Here is a 19,336-nt window from a genome sequence, read left to right on the forward strand (position 1 = left end):
TAATATCAACTGGAGAAGTGGCCCTATAGAAAAACAAAGTAAATAAATAAATGTGCCCTAATCATTCTATCTGTGAGATAGGGAAAGACTGGAACCATCAAAATAAAAACTAACAGTGTGTATTTGTGCATTTCAACTGCTTTCCTCGGGACTCCTGTTTTGGTGTTAAATGCATCATCATATTTCGAGAATGCACACAATGGAGATTTGAAGAGAAAGGTGACAAGATTATTTCAGAAATAAAACATAAAAACGGTGATGTCCTCAAACGTAGATCAAAAAGAACCTTACCAAATCGCTAACCAGTGGGATGGGCTTCTTCTTCCGCAGATCCGGCATACTGTCAATGCCATACAAACCACCGCCCGGCCTGGAAAACACAACAGGATTATTACAATAAACCAAAAGTTATAGAATCACGCACTCCATGGTATTCAAATTTCACAAACGTTTTTTGATGATTAATCAAGTTCGAGGGCGCGCACTGAGGTATCGTCCCCTAAACCTGGGCGTATGAAAGTGACTGCAGGGAAGTGTCCCTCTATGTGCACTGCCTAAATCCAAAGATGGCAAATGTTTTATGTGGCACGGTTCCGTTTCATTTGGTTTGCACCCGTGTTTTCACTCGACAGCAATTGTTTCATCTGGGCACTCGTTTTTCACTTGACAACATCAGTTGTGGCTGCAACCGACAAACGGTTCACCTTGCACTTTTTATTTTCACTTCTTTGTTTCATTTTTACTGGCTTTAGGGATTTTGTCGCTTAATTTTGTTCCTTCTCGTCTCTTTAGGAATTTACCCCCTGTAGAAGGGCGGTTTATCTGCCCGAAATGCATTGGGGCTAACGCAAATGTATTCACAGCATCACGGATAACAGTTCATGGATTTATAAACATCATGTGAACTGCTCATGAAGTCAATGAGCATAAACCATTGCAAACTACATTAAAGAATGTGTTGATACGCAACTTTTGGATTATTTGAGTAAATTTGCCATCTTTGGTTTTAGGCAGTGCGCATAGAGGGACACTTACTCAGTGGGGCAGTGCTACTGCAGTTATTACAATAAATGGCAGATCAGAGGAACAAAAGGAACACGGTTGGCTATATCTTAACCAGTGTCACTCACCAAGAGCAGACACAAAACTACAGCAACGACTTAAAACTACCACCAAGCCACTGAAGTGTGAAAAAAGACCAGTGTTCTGGTTAAGGACTGGTGGATTATGAATTTATAATGGATTACTGTAAAAAAAGAGCGTATTTCTGTTATAGCTGGATCTGATCAGCTAGGAATCCATAAACACTTCACACAAACAGATTTTCTTCAAGGATCTAACCATATTTAAGAGAAATCTTGGCGAACAAGTTTCTTACCTTCGGCAATAATATATCTGTAAGAAACATAGGTTAGTTATAGATTCCTTACCTTAGAATTACCCCAAGGCGTCAGATTGGATCCGGAAATTTTTTCATCAGCAGTACCCCTGCGCGTCAAAAGGTGGCGTCGGTCGGTTCCGTGTTTGTCGTTGGCGTCGTGGTCGCCGGGATGACGTTGTGGTAGCTACTTAGGCACCGCCCTCGCACGCTGACGTCAGTTCTGTATACGACTTTCCACGCCAGAAGCACAGAGCCATGCAAGACACTGAGCACTGGTGTACAAAACTAGGGCCCTGAAAGGAAATCCTTAACCCTAGAAGTCAGTTCATAGAACGGGGAGGATGGGTGGGGCGGTAAGTAATCTATTACTAACCTATGTTTCTTACAGATATATTGTTCCCGAAGGTAAGTAACTTGTTCATCTGAAAGAAACAGTTAATTATAGATTCCTTACCTTAGAATAGATACCCCAGCAATACCAACCCCGGAGGTGGGTCTGCAAACCAAGTTAACACCAGAAAGTCCTGGAGAACAGAATGGCCAAAGAAGCCGTCTCTCTGGGCTTGGCTGTCCAGGCAGTAGTGTTTTGTAAAAGTGTGCTTCGATGCCCACGTAGCTACCTGACAGATGTCATTGAGGGGGGCTACACATCCCAAAGCAGTGGTAGCTGCCTTCGCCCTGGTAGAATGAGCGCGTAGCCCTCCTGGAGGCTCCTTCTTTGCCAAGGAATAGCAAGCTTTGATGCACAAAACGACCCATCTAGAGATGGTCCGTTTGTGCACGGCCCATCCTTTTTTAGCACCCACGTAGTCAACAAAGAGCTGGTCATCCACCTGGAATTGCTTTGTGCGATCCAAATAAAATGAAAGCGCACATTTTGGATCCAGCCGATGGAGCCTCTCTTCCTCTTTGGAAGGATGTGGAGGCGGATAAAAGGTGGGCAAAGTGATGGTCTGTCCAATATGGAAAGGAGTAACTACTTTGGGATGGAAGGATGGACGAGTTCTAAGGACAACCTGGACGAGATGGACGGTCAGAAAAGGAGGTTTTGAAGAAAGAGCTTGGAGCGCACTCATCCTGCGGGCAGAGGTGTTGGCCACCAGGAAGGCAGTTTTTAAAGTTAGAAGCCTGAGAGCACAGTTATGGAGCGGCTCAAAGGGAGCCCAAATAAGATATCGAAGAACCAAGTTCAAGTCCCACTGGGGCATTACAAAGAGAACAGGAGGAAAAATATGAGTAATGCCCTTAAGGAAGCGATTTACAACAGGGGACTTGAAAAGAGAAGGCCGATCAGAAAGCCTAAGAAAGGCTGAAATGGCCGAGAGGTTGCCCTTTAGAGTGCCCAGAGCAGAACCCTGCTAGGCCAAAGAAAATAGGAACAAGAGAACCTAAGAAAAAGGGTCAGAAAGGGGATCCACAGCCTTTGCTGCGCAGCATGCCACAAATTTGTTCCATCTACAGGCGTATACCGTCTTAGTGGAGGGACGCCTGGATGCCAAGATAAATCACAGACTTCGGGAGGCAGGTCAAACGACGTCAACTTCTGCCGCTCAATCTCTAGACAAGGAGGTAGAGGCTGGACAGGTTCGGGTGGAGGACCGTCCCCTGCTGCAGCGACAGAAGATCCTCCCGAAGAGGCAGTCTGATTAGAGGATCGATGGCCATGTGTAGCAGTTCGGGATACCAGACTCTTCATGCCCAATCCGGAGCCACAAGAATGACTTGGGCCCGGTCGCGCCTGATCTTCTTCAGCACTGTTGGATGTGGCCCTTTTTGGCAGGTTCACCCCTAAACTTTTTGCCTTAAGTTCTGACATGGTGTTGGTGGTTTTAGGCCTCTGGGCACTTTAGCACTGTGGTCCAGTGTTAAGTGCGTGTGCTCTCTGTGCACATTTAGTAAGGTTGGCCTGCCCTCCCATAGGAATGCATGGGGGATTCCCTGATCAGTGTGTGTCAGTGGTAATTCATGGTATGGGAGGAGTACAGTGGTTGAGTTTGGTATGCATGAAATTGTGAGAATAAATGCTGCGCAATGGTGTGCGCAGATTTATTACGACTATGGGAGAAATGGCACTTTTAGAAGTTGACATTTCTGTGTGCGATGTGTCTGCCTGCCTGATGTGAATTGCATGTCTGGCATGTGAGTTACAGGGGCTGGGAGGTGTGTGTGGCTCCAGGAGGGGCAGGGTGAGTCAGCACTGGGCTGAATAGGCCATCTGTGCTGGGAGTAGTTGGAGGAGTAATCCCCTGACTCTGAATAGGAGTGTGCCTGCCCTGTACAATGCTGGCTCCGCCCACTGTGGTGTGTATGATCACCTAGCCCCCACCTGACAAAGGGGTAGAGGAGCTTGCAAAAAAAGTGCTCCAAATCCCCCCTGAACCAGTTGCATCTGGTTCCCCCATGCTCTGCACTACAGGCAAAGGAAATGTTGGTATAAATATAGGGGGCTGTGACCCCATGAAAATGTTCTTGTGCTTTCATCCTGAACCTGGGGGAGCATGCTGCTGCTAGGGCCCAGGAGGGACCGCCATGAGGGCTTGCCTCCCTGGGCCCAGCATGGCCCCCTTGATCCCGGAGAACCTTCAGGACTTTGGCTGCCTCTTTTCTTCGCATTCCCATGGACTTCAGGGCTCCTAGCACCTGGGGAGCGCTGTGCTTCATTTCTTTATTGCCCCAAGGAAAAGGAAGAGCGTGAGCTGCGCAGCGCTGAGCTGCCGCTTTGTTAGAGGGAATCCCGGCGTGAGGGATTCCCCAGTGACACTGCTGGAAGAGGGAGCTTACCCCGCATTGTGACTGCCTAGCGGGAGCCTACCCCGCTTTATGATTACTTAAAATCACAGGTGCCCATCCTGCGTTATGTGGCCTTTGTGGGTGCCCACCCCGCTGATGTGTGTTATTTGATGGCGGGGGCCCACCCCGCGTTTCACCGCCCCGGCCCGCCGAAGAAGTCTGCTCCCGGCAGCAGCAGCGCGACCAGGAAGTCAGGCATGTCTGCCTGGCCTGGGGCAGAGCCTGCATCCGGAAACCGGACGTCCGGAGCCTTGCAGGCTCCACGTGAAAGTCCCGTGTCCCAGGAGGGGGTCAGAGTGAAGAAGAGAGGCAGCCGAGGCCACCGATAGCAGCACGGGGCTCCCGTAAGTAAAGGGAAGCCCCACGTGCAGGAGAAGCTACTCCAGTGCGAGGAAGTGAAGGGGAGCAGAGGCGTCTGCACCGGCGGAGAGACCAGACGAAGCCTCCCCAGAAAGGGAGCAGAGCGAGAGTCCAGCCTCCAGGGAGAGCCCGGTGAGTGGGGGATCGTCTCCATTATAGGTGCCGATCTAGGCACAGTATCTGAGCGGCCCGCCTGGTAGAGGTGAGGAAATAAAAATTATGAGACCTATGTGTCCCCTTGGGCCCCCTCAACGCTCTATGTACACATGCATGTAACCCATGCATTTCCCCTCCATGGCCTGTCTATCATGATGCTTATGCTATAACGTGGCCTGCCATCATCCAGTCTCCTATGAGAGAAACGACAACTCTGCATTGAGGCCTACACGTTTTGCATCATGTTTTTCTGCACTCGTGTCATTTCATGAAAGCACGTTTTTAGTGGCTCAGCCAGGGCCTCAGAACGCTCTGAAAGCTGCAGCTGCGTATCCTTGGCCTTGCACACTTGGGCCTCAGCCAAAGGGGCCCTGACCGAGGTGCCGAGACAGTATTGAGCACGGTTATCTGCTTACTCCTACCGAAACCACATTCCTGCCTGGAGAAGGAGGGATAAACACGACCCATCTGCAAAGGAGAAAGCCTAACCTTCCTGTCTCTTTTTGTGCGATTACAAAGCTCACGTCAGTGAAAAGCCCATAGCCCCCATGTAAGACTTCAGCAGTAAACGAAGAAATAAATGCCACACTGGCTCTTGGTGATGGGCAACCTATGTCACGAATCAGTCCCTGCTCCAGACTTTAGATATCAGATAATACAAGATGTGCTGGTCGCCCTGACACTGAAGGCCTCACTTCCAGACTCCAGACTCCCCGGTTGCATAGCAACCCTTTCACACGTCATGCTCGAGTTGAGCACAAGTAAGGCAAAGTTCCAGTAAAGTTCCAGCTGATCACGCAACCCCCTCCAGGCATCCACCCACCTATGACACTTACCTATTATCATCAAGTGGACGCCCACCTTCACGCCTACTTACACGCCCACATGCTCTTATCTCATTCTCTCTTGCTCCGCCTGAAGCACTCCTTCTTACGTATAATATCAAAAGTATATATACTGTACTCTGTGAATAAAGTTTGAGAATATTGAGAATATATTTTTGAGAATCCTGGTCCTGATCCCTTGTGGTGATGGAACTATTCTCCCTATAACTCGAGTTATTTGAATAAAGCCCTTTTTGAACCTGATACCACGGACTCAGCCTCTTGCTTCATGCATGATCATATTGATATATAGAAATTCAGAGCGCGTAATATTTTATTTACGACAGAGGGTTGCTCTAACAAGGGGGCATGTTTGTTTCCGAGGCCCATGAAAGCCCCGAGGGCCAGTAGTGCCCGTGCCCTCCAGTTTTGGCGATGATCCCAGCTGTCCTGCAAGAGTGCAGGCAGCTGCCACGATGGGGGCAGAGTTATTTAGAGGGCACAGTCGTGCCAGGGCCCATTTGGCTTGTCCCCAGCTGCGCCGCACCAGCGCGGACAGCTGCAGCGTTTTCGCCCATTTGCCCAGGAGGCACAGTGAGTGCCAGTGCCTTTATTTGGTTCACAGCTGCACGGCAAGTAGCGTCAGCTGCTATGTTTAGGCCACAGTTCTTTGGGGGCATTTTTAAAGGAGATAGGAGTGAGATGCACTCTACTGCTCCCGGACAATGGCGCACTTTGGATTCTGCTGAATTGGCAGCCGCCCTGACATTTGGGGACATAGGGCATTTGAGCCCCATTGAGAAGGCCAGTTGGCCTGGGGGACTGTGGGTTTGTAGGGCGCCAGGCCCTAATGTGATTTATGTGGTGCTAGGAAATGTGATTAATGTCCTGGGAGTTACACACTGTGATTTATGCCTCTAATGTGGTTTATGGTTGTGAGGTGATCTGCATTCTATGATTTATGTTTAGGAGGTTATTCCCTAATCTGAGAGTTCTGTGTATGTGCTATTGCATTATGTATTTATGCTGGTGAGGTTATTGTCTAATGCGTTCAGACTTGTGAGATGATGGCATAATGTGTTTATGCTGGGGAGGTTGGCACAGAATGTATTTCACGCCTAAATGTGATACTGTGCATAATATGGTTTGTGTTACAGGATGATGCTGAGTACAGTGTTTGCCACTAGTTACTGGTTGTGGTCAACGCTTATGATATGTTCTACATTTACTATGTTCACTAAGTGATGGTTCAGACAGTGGTCCAATTGGCCCCGTCATGTGTATATAATCCCTTGTAGATATTACCTAGTGCCAGAGGGTACAATGTATGTTATGTGATTACTATTCTAATGTGTTATGAGAATGTGTGGGTTTCCTTTTGTAGTGTGCCTGGTATGTTGTTGCTGTGTGCGTGCACAAACGCCTAACACATTGCCTCTGGGATAGGCCTGACTGCTCGTGCCAAGCCACCAAGGGGGTGAGCAGGGGTTATCTTTGGCATTTAACTCCCTCGCCCTGACTACAGTGGTGTTCTCTGCCTGGCTTTGGCGCAAGCCTTAGCCAACCAGAGATCCCATTTCTAACAAGCACTCTGGGCAGAAGTGGTATAGGCGGAAAGGCATATAGAAGACCGCAACTCCACTCGCAACGAAAAGCGCCACCTAGCGAGTTCCGCCTTGGAAATTCTAAAGCGCAGAATGGCGGACATTGCGTATTCTCTTCGGTGGCGAATAGAGCTAACCAAGGCTCTCCCATTTTTTAAAGAGACCTTGCACCACCTCCGAGTGAAGACGCCATTCGTGATCCATCATGCACCTGTGGCTGAGTTCGTCCGCCCTGGCGTTCAGTGAAGCTGCCAGGTGTTGAACCACCAGGGATATACCCTGATGTTCCAGCCATGTCCAGAGGCGGAGGGACTCTTGACATAGGGTCCACGACCCCAGCCCGCCTTGTTTGTTTAGTACCACATGACGGTGGTGTTGTCCGTGAACACCTCCATTACTCTTCCCCAGACAGAGGGAAGGAGTGCTTTGAGTGCAAGACGAATCACCCGAAGCTCCAGAAGGTTGATGTGGAGCCCGGTCTCCACCAGACAAGAGGCTTCTGATCTCCGCCTCCCCCATGTGGCCGCACCATCCCAGAAGGGATGCATCAGTCACCACTGTGAACTCTGGTTGGGGAAGGGAGCGGGATCTGCTGTCGTCCCAAACCTGGTTTGTTAGCCACCAATGCAATTAGTGTGCAGTCTGGACGCAATCGGACAGGATCCCCTGATGTTATGCCCACTGGAACTTCAGGTCCCACTGCAGAGCCTGCATATCCTATCTGGCATGGTCCATCTGCAGGGTGCAGGAGCCCACCAGGCCCTGTAGCCGGAGGGTCATCATGACCGAAACCCAGGATAACGGCTCAAAGGTCAGAATCATAGCCTGAATATCCCAGACTCGCTGTTTGGGAAGATAGACCCGAAACTGCGTTGTGTCAAGGACCGCTACGATAAAGAGGAGCTTCTGAGAGGGAGTCAAGTGTGACTTTGGCACTTTGATGGAGACGCCCAGCGAATGCAGGAGGTCGGTCGTAGTCTGGAGGTGAGAGACTACAGCCAGTCGTCGAGATAGGGGAAGACTGTAACCCCTGATCTGCACAGATGAGCTGCGACCACCGCCATCACTTTTGTGAACACCCGAGGGGCGCTGTTAAGGCCAAAGGGGAGCACGGTAAACTGAAAGTGCTCATGGCCTACCGTGAACCGTAAGTAATGCCGGGAGGCCGGCAGGACAGGGATGTGAAAATAAGCGTCCTGCATGTCCAACGCTACCATCCAGTCTCCAGGGTCGAGGGCAGACAGGACCTGAGCTAGCGCTAACATTTTGAACTTCTCCTTCCAGAGGAAGTGGTTGATGTCCCTGAGATACAAGATAGGACGAAGGCCTTTGCACTTCTTGGACACCAGAAAGTAGTGGGAATAACAACCACGACCTACTTCTGGGACAGGAGTTCACTCAATGGCACCCTTGGCCAAGAGTGCCGAAACTTCCTGTTGGAGAAGGGCCAGAGGATCCTCCGACATGCGAAGGTACTGAGGTGGTATGGATGGAGGGGGGAGTCTCGAAGGGGAGGGAGTAGCCCCTTCGGACTATTTGCAAAACCCACCTATCCAACGTGATGGTGCACCAGTGGGGGAGGTGATGGCAAATCCTGCCGCCCACTGGCGATTGGTGGCCCTAAAAGGTCAGACTAGGAGGGTTTGGAGGCTGCGGCAGAGGGGGCTGTGGTGGACTGGCCCACCCGCTGGTCCCCAGAACCACAGCGGTGGTTACCACTTTCCCGGCCGTGCAGGGGCTGAACAGCTTGCGCTGGCCAGTGGCTCTGGGAGGCACGTGGCGGGGCACCCCTTCCGTAGCCATGAAAGGGGCAAAAAACAGACTGCGCAGGGCGGGTGGTGGAGAGGCCCAAGGACCTTGCCATAGCCCGAGTCCTTAAAGTGCTCCAGAGCGTTGTCTGCCTTGTAGCCGAATAGGCGACGCCCATCAAAGGGCATGTCCATAAGAGTGAAAAACCAGTCAACCTCAACCAGGCGTAGCATCGAAGGGCTACCGACGTGGAAATCGTCCTGCCTGGTGAGTCGGCAGTATCAGCCCACAGCGAATGGTAAACTTTGCTGCGTCTCTCCCTTTGGCAACTGCACGGGAGAGTACGACCCGGGCCTCCTCCAGGCACTGAGGCAGCACTTGCACCACTGTATCCCACACGGAGTGGGTATAACATCCCAACAGACATGCAGTGTTTACCGACCACAGTCCCAAGCTGGAGGAAGAAAACATCTTCCCAAGATGGTCCAGCTTTTTGGATTCCCTATCAGGTATTGCGTTAGGGAATGTGCCTTTAGAGGTGCAAGCTTGGACCACCAAGCTCTCAGGGGTAGGTTGTTGGGAGAGGAAAGATGGGTCGCCCGGAACCGGGCGGTGGCGTCGGACAATCATCCTATCCACAGGAGCTCCTGTGTTGGGCCTGGACCAGGTGCCCACTAGGATATCAGTGAGGGCTTCATTAAACGGTAGCAGGGGCTACGAAGAGCTCGCCGCAGGTTGACGCACCTCTGTCAGGAGGTTAGTCCTGACTATCACCGTAGGTAGCTCGAGATGGAGAGCCTCGGCCGCCCTACACAACTATACAGCGTAAGATGCTCCCTCCTCCGTAGCCACAGTAGGGGGAGACAAGATGCCACGGTCTGGTGAGGTATCCAGACCACTGGTTCCCCAAGTTCCTCTCTACAGTCCAGTTCATAGCCTAACAGATCAGTTAGAGGGTCTCCAGACCCCTCCCAGGCCTCCTCTCCCTCTTCTGGCTGCCAATCTGGTCTAAAAGAGCCAGGAGAGAACAAGGGCACAAACGTATCCATCCGTCTGTGCCGCATGCAGCATCGGGCGACACCAGTCTGGCTCCGTGTCTACATCAAGGTAGAGGCTGGGCTGGGGACACAGCCAACGTCGGCTGCAGACGTGGTGCCGGTGGAATCGGCACCGGGGGGGGTGTCACAAGGTCAACCTCACCGATCTGGATCCAGGCCTGGATCCAAGGGGACCCTGCGGCGCTGAGGCCGAAGCTACCGGCATCGAAGGCCCAGGGCCCTCTGCCAAGTCTACGGGGCCCAAAGACGCAGTGGCGTAGTCAGGTTGCCCAAAGATGGCATTCATTGCTTTGTAAAATTGACGAAGCTGGGCAGGGGTCGCTCCGGGTCCTGAGAAAGGAGGGGAGGCCGGAGTCGACCCATCTGGCTCCGCACGCGGAGCCGCGGGAGGGGCACCACCCACATCCCTCGTCGCGTCAGCAGACGGACGGGGAGAAGTCGAAGAGCGACGGTGCTTCTTCGGCGACTTCCTGTGCTTCGACTTACCTGACCCCGAGTGCGAAGACTTGGAAGATGAATGATGATGGTGGCTCCGCGATCGGTCCCTCGAACTCCCATGCGACTGTGACCTCGAACGGATCGGAGCCGACTGCCAGGCCTCTGGAAGCTTTCGGGACCGCTCCGGCAAAGACTTCGGATTCATGGTCTGGCAGTCGGAGCACGACTTGGGGTCGTGGGCGCGCTCTAAGCAGAACAGGCACACGTGGTGTGGATCCGTCACCGACATCAGCTGGCTACAGGAACCGCAAGCCCTGAAGCCGGGCATCTCCGATGTGCACCAGGAGTCGAAGACTTGAAAATGGCGTTGACAAAAATTGGCAAAAAAGTCAGTCAAGATCGATTGGGGGGGGGGTGGACACACTGAAGAAACTCTGAACTTGGGGGATTGGTCAGCACATTTAAGCCCTAATCGTTGTCAAATCTTAGCCATGGAGATGGGGGAGGAAGGGGTATCTCCACTTGAGGAGGCTCTTTCAAATAACCAAGAGGGCAATGTAGTGGGCGTATGTCCTAATGAGGGGGTGAACTCTCTAAACATTAAAGGGGTGCAGACTAAGGTACAGACTGAAGTACAGACGCAGTTAGATCATGGGCAAGGTTCTGGGCTGACTTGGGAGTCTATCGGTAAGGGGGGGTAGATCCTGAGAGTGGGGACCCCTCCATAGGTATGCTGGTAATGGCCCTTACTACCCTTACTCGAGAGGTGCGAGATAGGTTTGAGACTTCAGAGCTGAACCAGAAGGACTTCGGTCTGCATGTGAAGTGGTTGAGAAAAAGACTGACGATTTGAGTGGGAGAACACTGGCACTTGAAGCAGAAGTTTGAGGTCTAAAAGAAGAAGTGCTGGTTAACAGGAAAGAGATTGAGGGGCTTAGGGTTAGGGAAAGAGAGCAGGAAGAACAAGTTTAAAGGTTGGAGAATTATCAAAGGAGAAATAACTTGAACGTTTTAAAAGTTCCTGAAGGTAAAGAAGGAGGAGACATTAAAGGTTTTGTGGTTCAGATGTTGAAAAGAGAGCTCCAGTTGGAAGAAACTGAAGAAGAAATAGCTCGGGACATTCAGAGGATACATAGAGATCTCTTTAGGTTAAATACAAATCGAACTAAACCTAGGAGAATTCTAGTAAATTTTCTCACTTATACTCTGAAAGAGAAGATTCTAGCCAAGGCTCTGAAGAAATAGACTCTTGAAGTAGACGGTGTAAGGATTGAAGAAAGATCTGATTTGTCGGTGGTAACATCTAATAGGCAATGGGAGTTAGGCAAAATAATGGAGTCATTAAGGAATCTAGGTGCTTCGGTTCAGTTAAAGTTTCCAGCTCTCCTTAAAGTGATGCTAAACAACAAGATGCACTCCTTTCGCTTTGTCGATGATGTTGACAAATTCATTGAGCAGGTTGAGTCAGGGAAAGAGTAAGAGAGTATTAAGGAGGAAGGAGGATGGATGGTAGGTTTTTCTGCTTTAGAGCTCCTTTCTTAATAAGGTTAGGAGAAAAGGTTGTTTAATTTACTGTTTATTCCGTACTAAGGGCATATAGGGTTTTTTCTTGTTTGTTAGCCGCACGCCGAGGGGTCACTCAAATGGCTTAATTGCCATGGGAAGATGGTTAGGGTTTTCGGTGGGTGGGAGGGGAGCAGGTATGCTCAGGGTGGGGGTCTGGGGATTTATTTTTTTTACCTCAAATGTCTTGTTTCTCACAGTGTGGGTGTGTTGTGTGTGGGTGCTTAGGGGATGACAGGGAATAGTAGTAATGAATTGAAAGTGTTGTCGTGGAATGTAAATGGCCTTAGGTTAAGGGCAGGAGAGATAGAATAATGCAGTATTTGAAGGACTGTTCTGCACAAATTATTATTTTACAAGAGACACATCACAACAGAGGAGAAGAGTAGGGAGATCTTTAGGGCGCAGAGATGGGTTGCACATGCAATTTATACGAGGCAGGTAGCGGTTACAAAGGGAGTGGCAGTATTAGTAAAGCACGGTACAAGTATTTTGATAGAAGGTAATGCCCCAAGTACTGCAGGAAGATGGTTAATTGTTAAGTTAAAAATGTGTGGGCAGAGCATTATAGTGGTGGGATATTATGGTCCAAACCAGGATGATACTGGCTCTTTGGAGGAACTAGCTAGTGATCTTTTAGGTTTTACTGGCCAGATCATAATGGCAGGAGACCTTAATACAGTTTTGGATCACAAACTTGATAGAGCTCTAAATAGAAGAGCGGCGGTTAACCCCAAGATGTCGGATAGAGTGCGTTTCTTGATGGTGCAGTGCGGTTTGTGTGATATTTGGAGATGTAAGGCTGGCTCTCAAAAGGGTTTCACATATTATAATAAAAAATACAAGCATAAGTCTCAGATAGATTATTTTTTGGTGGACCGAGCTATTAAGGATGATGTTGTGGAGGTTGAACGTATAGGGGTACACCTTTCGGACCATTCAGCCATCCTGCTACGTGTGAGGGTAGGGGAGGGAACAACTAGTACTAGATGGAGGCTGAATCGTACAATCCTATTTGAATCCGAGACGATTGAAATTTTAAAGGAGGAAACCAAGGACTTTTTTTAGAGGAATCAGGGTTCTGCTAAGATTGGGATTGTATGGGATGCCTATGAGGCGTATCTAAGAGGCAGATTAGGTACTTTGGCTGCAGGGAAAAGAAGAATATATTACAGAAAAGTCTTGGACCTTGAAGAGCAGATCCGGAAGTTGAAATCAGTTTTAATAGATTCAGGAAACCATGAAGGATGTGAGAAGGAGAGGGATGAAATAGCAAATCTAAGAGCGAGTCTGTCAGGAGTGTTAAGGGAAAGAGTTAAGGAGAAGTGGGAATCTAGCCAGTTAGCACATTTTGAATATGGAGAGGACTGCAGCAAACTACTGGCCTGGAAGGCAAAAAGTGATCAGGTTAGAAATCTGATTAAAGAAATTAGTTGTGAAGGGTCAGAAGTGGTTCGTTGTGATAATAGTGAAATTGCATTAGCTTTCTATGAGTATTTTGGTAAAGTATATAAGGAAGACCTGGTTGTTACCGAGAGGGATGTGCTGACTTGGTTGGACGATATGGAGCCGTTGTCAGCAGAAGCTATGAAGGTATTGAATAAGGAGATTTCTGTTGAGGAGTTGGAGGAGGTTATGAGGGGTGGTAAAAGAGGAAAGGCTCCAGGGCCGGATGGCGTTCCGGTTGAAGTCTATAAAGCATTGGCTAGTGAGATAATACCTGTAACTGAGCCAGCTCTTTAATACTATTTTTTTGTCAGATTTTGAGCTGCCGGAGTCTCGGAAAGAGGCCATTTATTGGTATAATTTAGCGTTTCTACTAGAACTGTAGTATGTAGGTTCCAGAACAAGGTACACATGAAAAAGGGAAGCTTAAGTGTGGGACAAACAATCCAGTCAAATAAATCAGACAAGCCTGCGTCGGTGGGGTGAAGGTGGTAGGCTACAGGGTTTTGAAGTGTGTAGTGGTGCTCTGTCTTTCTGCCTACACAACGCAGTTTTAAAGTTTGGTTTGAAGGTTGTACCTGGTGATGCTGGCATACAGACCTGCGCATAAGTCCATGCCGTGAAGCTTTGACAGCAAAGATAATGGTCTTATTCGGACCAGAGGAAACAGACGTAGACCTCCAAGAAGAGACTGTTCGGAGATCTCCATTGTCATGATTTGTCTTCATTTTAAAAGGTCGGGAAGACTTAGTTAGTGGAAGTCTCCTCCTCATACCAACATGTGACCCAAATGCAGATAGATGCACCAACAATTAGACTTAGCCTGGATGTACATAGGTACGGAGCGCTGAATGCCAAGTACCAAAGAACTGCCCTTCAAAAGCATGTGAAAGAATTAGCTGGGTGGTTTCTACAACTTAACCTGCTCTGGAAACCTTAAACTTTGAGCAGACAAGTACACACCAAAACTGGAGGCAAGCCCATGCTCTATGCACACTGGCCAGACGAGGGAGAGTGACTGTTCCCACTGAAAGGACTCCTAATGTTTCTACCACCTCAATGAGCAGACTGAAATATAAGAACTAAAATGTAGACAATTGCTTGATAGGAAAAGATGGAACCATCAAAATAAAACGTAAAAGTGTGTATCTGTGCATTTCAACTGCACTGAACGCGTCTCTTGTTTTGCCTCAAAGCTAGCATGCCTGCATGTGCAGGTATTTTACCCTCTGAATGAGAGACCAGTGTGCTTGGCTTGTAGAGGGTCTGAGAAGATTCAAAAGGCCTAGAAATCAGACGGACGGTGTACTTCATTAGCCAGCTGCAGATTCTCTCACTGAATTTGATCCAGAGGAATGGAATAGTAGCAACTCCTGATGGGAGTTCTACTCATCATGATTTTTTAGTAAGGTCAATTTCAGGGGTCCTGTATTTTTGTAACATGTTTTTGTTGTAAGATTGTCCGAGCATCTATTTTTTCATTCAGGTCTATGATGCAACGAACAGTAATGCATCTTACTGTGATTCTCCAATGCCAAAGCTAGGGCAGTTCTCTTTTTAGCATCTGTCTGACTCTCTGTAGAATGGGGTCTATTTCAATAGTTAGAGTCTGTTCCATGTCAGGGGTATAATAGTTTTAAATATTCTTCCACCCAATTTAGCGCACTTTTAATTTCTGTCAACCACGTTATTACAGTCTTTGTTCGTTGATACCCAATTGACATGTACTAATGCATATCTCTAGCCCAGTGTTTAGGAACCTTGTGTTCGAGGCATATGAGCTGCAGATTGTACACTTAGCATAGATCGCCATCTGGTGTTGGGCCCGGATGTTTGCAGTTTGTTTTTCTTCTTGGACAGTCTTTGGAAGTCACGAGTTTGGTGACTCCTCCTTCGGTCCGTACTGCGCATGGGCTTCGGCTCCATCCTCAGATTGTTTTTTTCCGCCATCGGGCTCGGATGTGATACTTCGTGCTCCGGCTTCGAACTTCTACGGTTCCAGCCTCGACGGAAAATCCTCGATTCTTCGAGTTCCTTCATCATCTTCATCTCTCGAAGCGGCACTTTCTCCATCCCGTACATCGACACCGGCCTTCGGGCCCTCCGCGACTCCGGTCCCGGCCGATGGAAAGGACTCCGTTCAAAAAGTGCCCAAAATGTGGGTCTAAATTTCCCCACACCGACCTCCATCAGGTGTGTAACCTTTGCCTCTCTCCGGAACACGAGGCCAGAGACTGCCCCGCCTGCAAGTCTTTTCGATCGAAGAAGACCATCCGAGATCGAAGAGCTCGACGCACCATGGCGCACTCATCCTCTGCAGCTCCACCGGACATCTTCGGAGACGCCGCCGAAGCTTCGGGGCAAACACACACCGAGCAGGAGGAAGACGTCGTCAGCGCTTCCGAGGCCGACGACTCCGACGTGGAGGACATTACACCAGCGCAGCGGGCCGTGAGTAATATGCCCCCTCCTACCCCCACGCCGAAAACCAAAGAGACTCAGGTTACTCCCTCGCCTGCCGGCCTGGGCAAAACCAAAACCAAAACTTCGATCACCCCACCTTCGGGCCCGGTGTCGAAGCTCCCAAAGTCTCATGGCAGCTCGGGATCGAGCCAGCCGACACCCGGTGCCGAAAAACAGCATCCGGCACCGAAGACTGCAAAATCCAGCTCGACTCCGAAACCACCGGTGCCGAAGCCTGGACACTCGGTGCCGACCAAACACAAACACAAATCTGTCGGCACCGATGCTCCGGCGCCGAAACATCATTCGACGCCGAAACACCCGGAGACCTCAAAAAAGCATGGCGCACACAGACCATCGAAACCCCCGGTTCCGAAATCACCGGTGCCGACAGACGACTCGACACCATTGGCTCCGTTTACACCAGACCCTTTACAAAAGACTTTGTCCAAAGATCCAAAGACTGGGCTTTTGACTTTAACTACCAAGAAAAGACGCCTTGATGCTCCGGCTCCTCCTCCTCCACCCAAAAGGAAGGACTCTGCTACTTCTCCCCTCAGAGTGCCCTCCCCACTACCGCCTCCTCTACCCCCTCCACCTCCTCCACCACCTCCACCTCACAGGTCTCCGCCACCTGTACCTCACTACGATCCGACCCCATCCCCAGATCCGGATGATGGGGATCCGGACAATTACCCGGCGGACGCCCCAATGGATCCCACTCCACCAGGGACCCCAGATCCATGGGAGGATTACAATAACCCTGATATACCCAATGTACCTCAGGACGACTTATACCCATCAAGACCGTCTCCTCCAGAGGACTCCTTAGGGTTTCACCATTTAGTGCAGAGAGCAGCACACTACCATGGGGTGGACATGCACAGTGAACCAGTAGAAGAAGACTTCCTACTGGATACATTTGATATACAAGACAAATCCACTTCCATTTTACCCATGCTTAAGGGTGTCACCAAGCACGCTACAGAGGTGTTCAAAGACCCTGTCAGAGCCAGAGTGCTGAACCCTAGAATAGAGAAGAAGTATAAGGCGGCACCCACAGACCCTGCTTACATCAAGGGCCCTGCTCCCCTAGATTCCCTAGTTGTCTCCACAGCTAGAAAGCGGGCTAACTCCCAATCCTCAGGAGATGCCCCACCGCCAGACAAAGAATCTAAACTTCTGGACGCGTCTGGTAAACGCACCGCCTCCCAAGCTGCAAACATGTGGCGCATTGCAAACACACAAGCACTGCTTGCGCGATATGATAGAGCACACTATGACGAACTAGAGGCTCTTATGCAGCACCTTCCAGAAAAATACAAGCACAAGGCTCATGACCTGATACAGGAGGGTAAACTAATTACAAACACCTCCATTAAGTGTGCCCTCGATGCAGCCGACACTGCTTCTAGGGCCATAAATACCAGTGTCCTGCTTCGTCGCCACGCCTGGCTCAGGATCTCAGGTTTCAAGCCTGAAGTCCAGGCATCCATACTCAATCACCCCTTTGACCAGGAAACACTCTTTGGGCCAAAGGTAGACGAAGCGCTCGAAAAGATGAAGAAATACACAGACACAGCAAAGTCTATGGGGGCACTCCAAACACAAGCCTCCAAACGTTCCTTTCGACGCTCGTCCTTTCGTGGCACAGGCAGAGGCTCCTCCACCGATAACGCCTCTACCTCCTACAAGTCCCCTCCTCAAAATACCTTTTCAAAGGGCAATCAGAGAGGTGGTTACAGGGGTAACAACAATAAGGGCAGGGGCAAAACCAACAACACCCGTTCTGCCACCCCCCCCCGCACAATGACTCCCCTCCGCTCCCCCCAGACCATTCCACTCCGGTCGGGGGCAGACTACAAAACTTTATCCACGTATGGGAGTCCATAACATCGGACAAATGGGTAACCCAAATCATTCGGTCAGGGTACTGTCTCGAACTAACATCTACCCCACCCAATATCCCACCAAGGCACCGTCCAATGTCTCAAGAACATTCCACACTGCTCAAACAAGAGGTACTCTCACTCCTCCAAAAACACGCTATAGAGCAGGTCCCCGTCAATCAACAAAATCTAGGGGTCTACTCCCTATATTTCTTAATACCAAAGAAAGACGGGACCCTCAGACCCATTCTCGACCTCCGGCCTCTAAATGCCTACATACACTCAGACCATTTTCACATGGTCACCCTACAGCAAGTCCTCCCACTCCTCTGCCAGGGAGACTTTCTCACAACCTTGGATCTGAAAGACGCATACTTTCACATTCCAATACACCCCTCTCACAGGAAATACCTCAGGTTCGTGGTGGACGGGCAACATTACCAATTCACGGTTCTCCCCTTCGGGGTCACCACCGCACCGCGGGTGTTTACCAAATGCCTAGCAGTAGTAGCAGCACACCTCAGACGTCAACACATTCACGTCTTCCCTTACCTGGACGACTGGCTGATAAAAGCCGCGTCCTACGACCAATGTGTGCAGCATACAAACAGCACCATCCAACTGCTCCACCAGCTAGGCTTCACGGTGAACTACCAAAAGTCCCACCTCATACCATCTCACACAAAGCAATATCTCGGGGCCACTATAGACACCTCCAAGGGTATTGCCTATCCAAACTCAGCCAGAATCACAAGCATTCAAGCCTTACGCAAAACATTCCTTCCTCAACACTCTCTTCCAGCAAGAGTGTTTATGAAGCTCATAGGAATGATGGCGTCTTGCATCTTCATAGTGCCCCATGCAAGACTCCACATGCGTCCACTTCAAGAGTGCCTAGCACAACAGTGGAACCAGGCCCAGGGTCAGCTGACGGATCTGGTGTTGGTGGACGGCCGCACACATCACTCTCTGCAGTGGTGGAACACCACAAACCTTTCCAAAGGGCGGCCGTTCCTGGACCCGGTTCCTCAGGTGATTCTAACAGCGGACGCATCGCTCTCCGGCTGGGGAGCCCACCTCCTACACCTCACCATGCAAGGTCTATGGACGCCACAGCAAAAATCGCTCCACATCAACCACCTGGAGCTCTTGGCGATCTTTCTAGCCCTAAAATCTTTCCAAAAACAGATTTCGGGCAAAGCAGTCCTCATTCGCACAGACAATATGACTGCGATGTATTATATACAAAAACAGGGGGGGACACACTCTCCCCAGCTCTCCCGCTTAGCCCAGAGCATATGGAGATGGGCAATTCCCCAAAACATCTTTCTCCTGGCACAGCACGTTCCAGGCGTACAAAACACCATGGCAGATCTGCTCAGCAGACAAACACAACAACTACACGAATGGGAACTGCATCCACAAGTTCTTCACCCATTCTTCCAACAGTGGGGGCATCCTCAGATAGACCTCTTCGCCACCCACGAAAACAAAAAATGCCCAAGCTTCGCCGCCAGATACCCACACCCATTGTCCAAGGGCAATGCGATATGGATGAACTGGTCAGGCAGATTTGCATACGCCTTTCCACCTCTCCCACTAATTCCATTAGTGG

At 49.9% G+C, this 19,336-nt stretch overlaps 1 protein-coding gene across 5 annotated transcripts in view; it reads right to left on the bottom strand.

Annotated features, from left to right (window-relative positions):
* UNC13B (unc-13 homolog B) overlaps positions 1 to 19,336 on the bottom strand; it is a 2,660,654-nt gene that overhangs the window by 1,204,804 nt on the left and 1,436,514 nt on the right. For all 5 annotated transcript variants that reach the window (XM_085628130.1, XM_085628129.1, XM_085628128.1 and 2 more), the window contains one exon: positions 292 to 370. In XM_085628130.1, the coding sequence (XP_085484256.1) occupies positions 292 to 370 (79 nt within the window). The remainder of the gene's footprint in view (positions 1 to 291; positions 371 to 19,336) is intronic.

This window comes from Triturus cristatus, chromosome 2_1 (assembly GCF_964204655.1).
Source record: "Triturus cristatus chromosome 2_1, aTriCri1.1, whole genome shotgun sequence".
Taxonomy (NCBI): domain Eukaryota; kingdom Metazoa; phylum Chordata; class Amphibia; order Caudata; family Salamandridae; genus Triturus; species Triturus cristatus.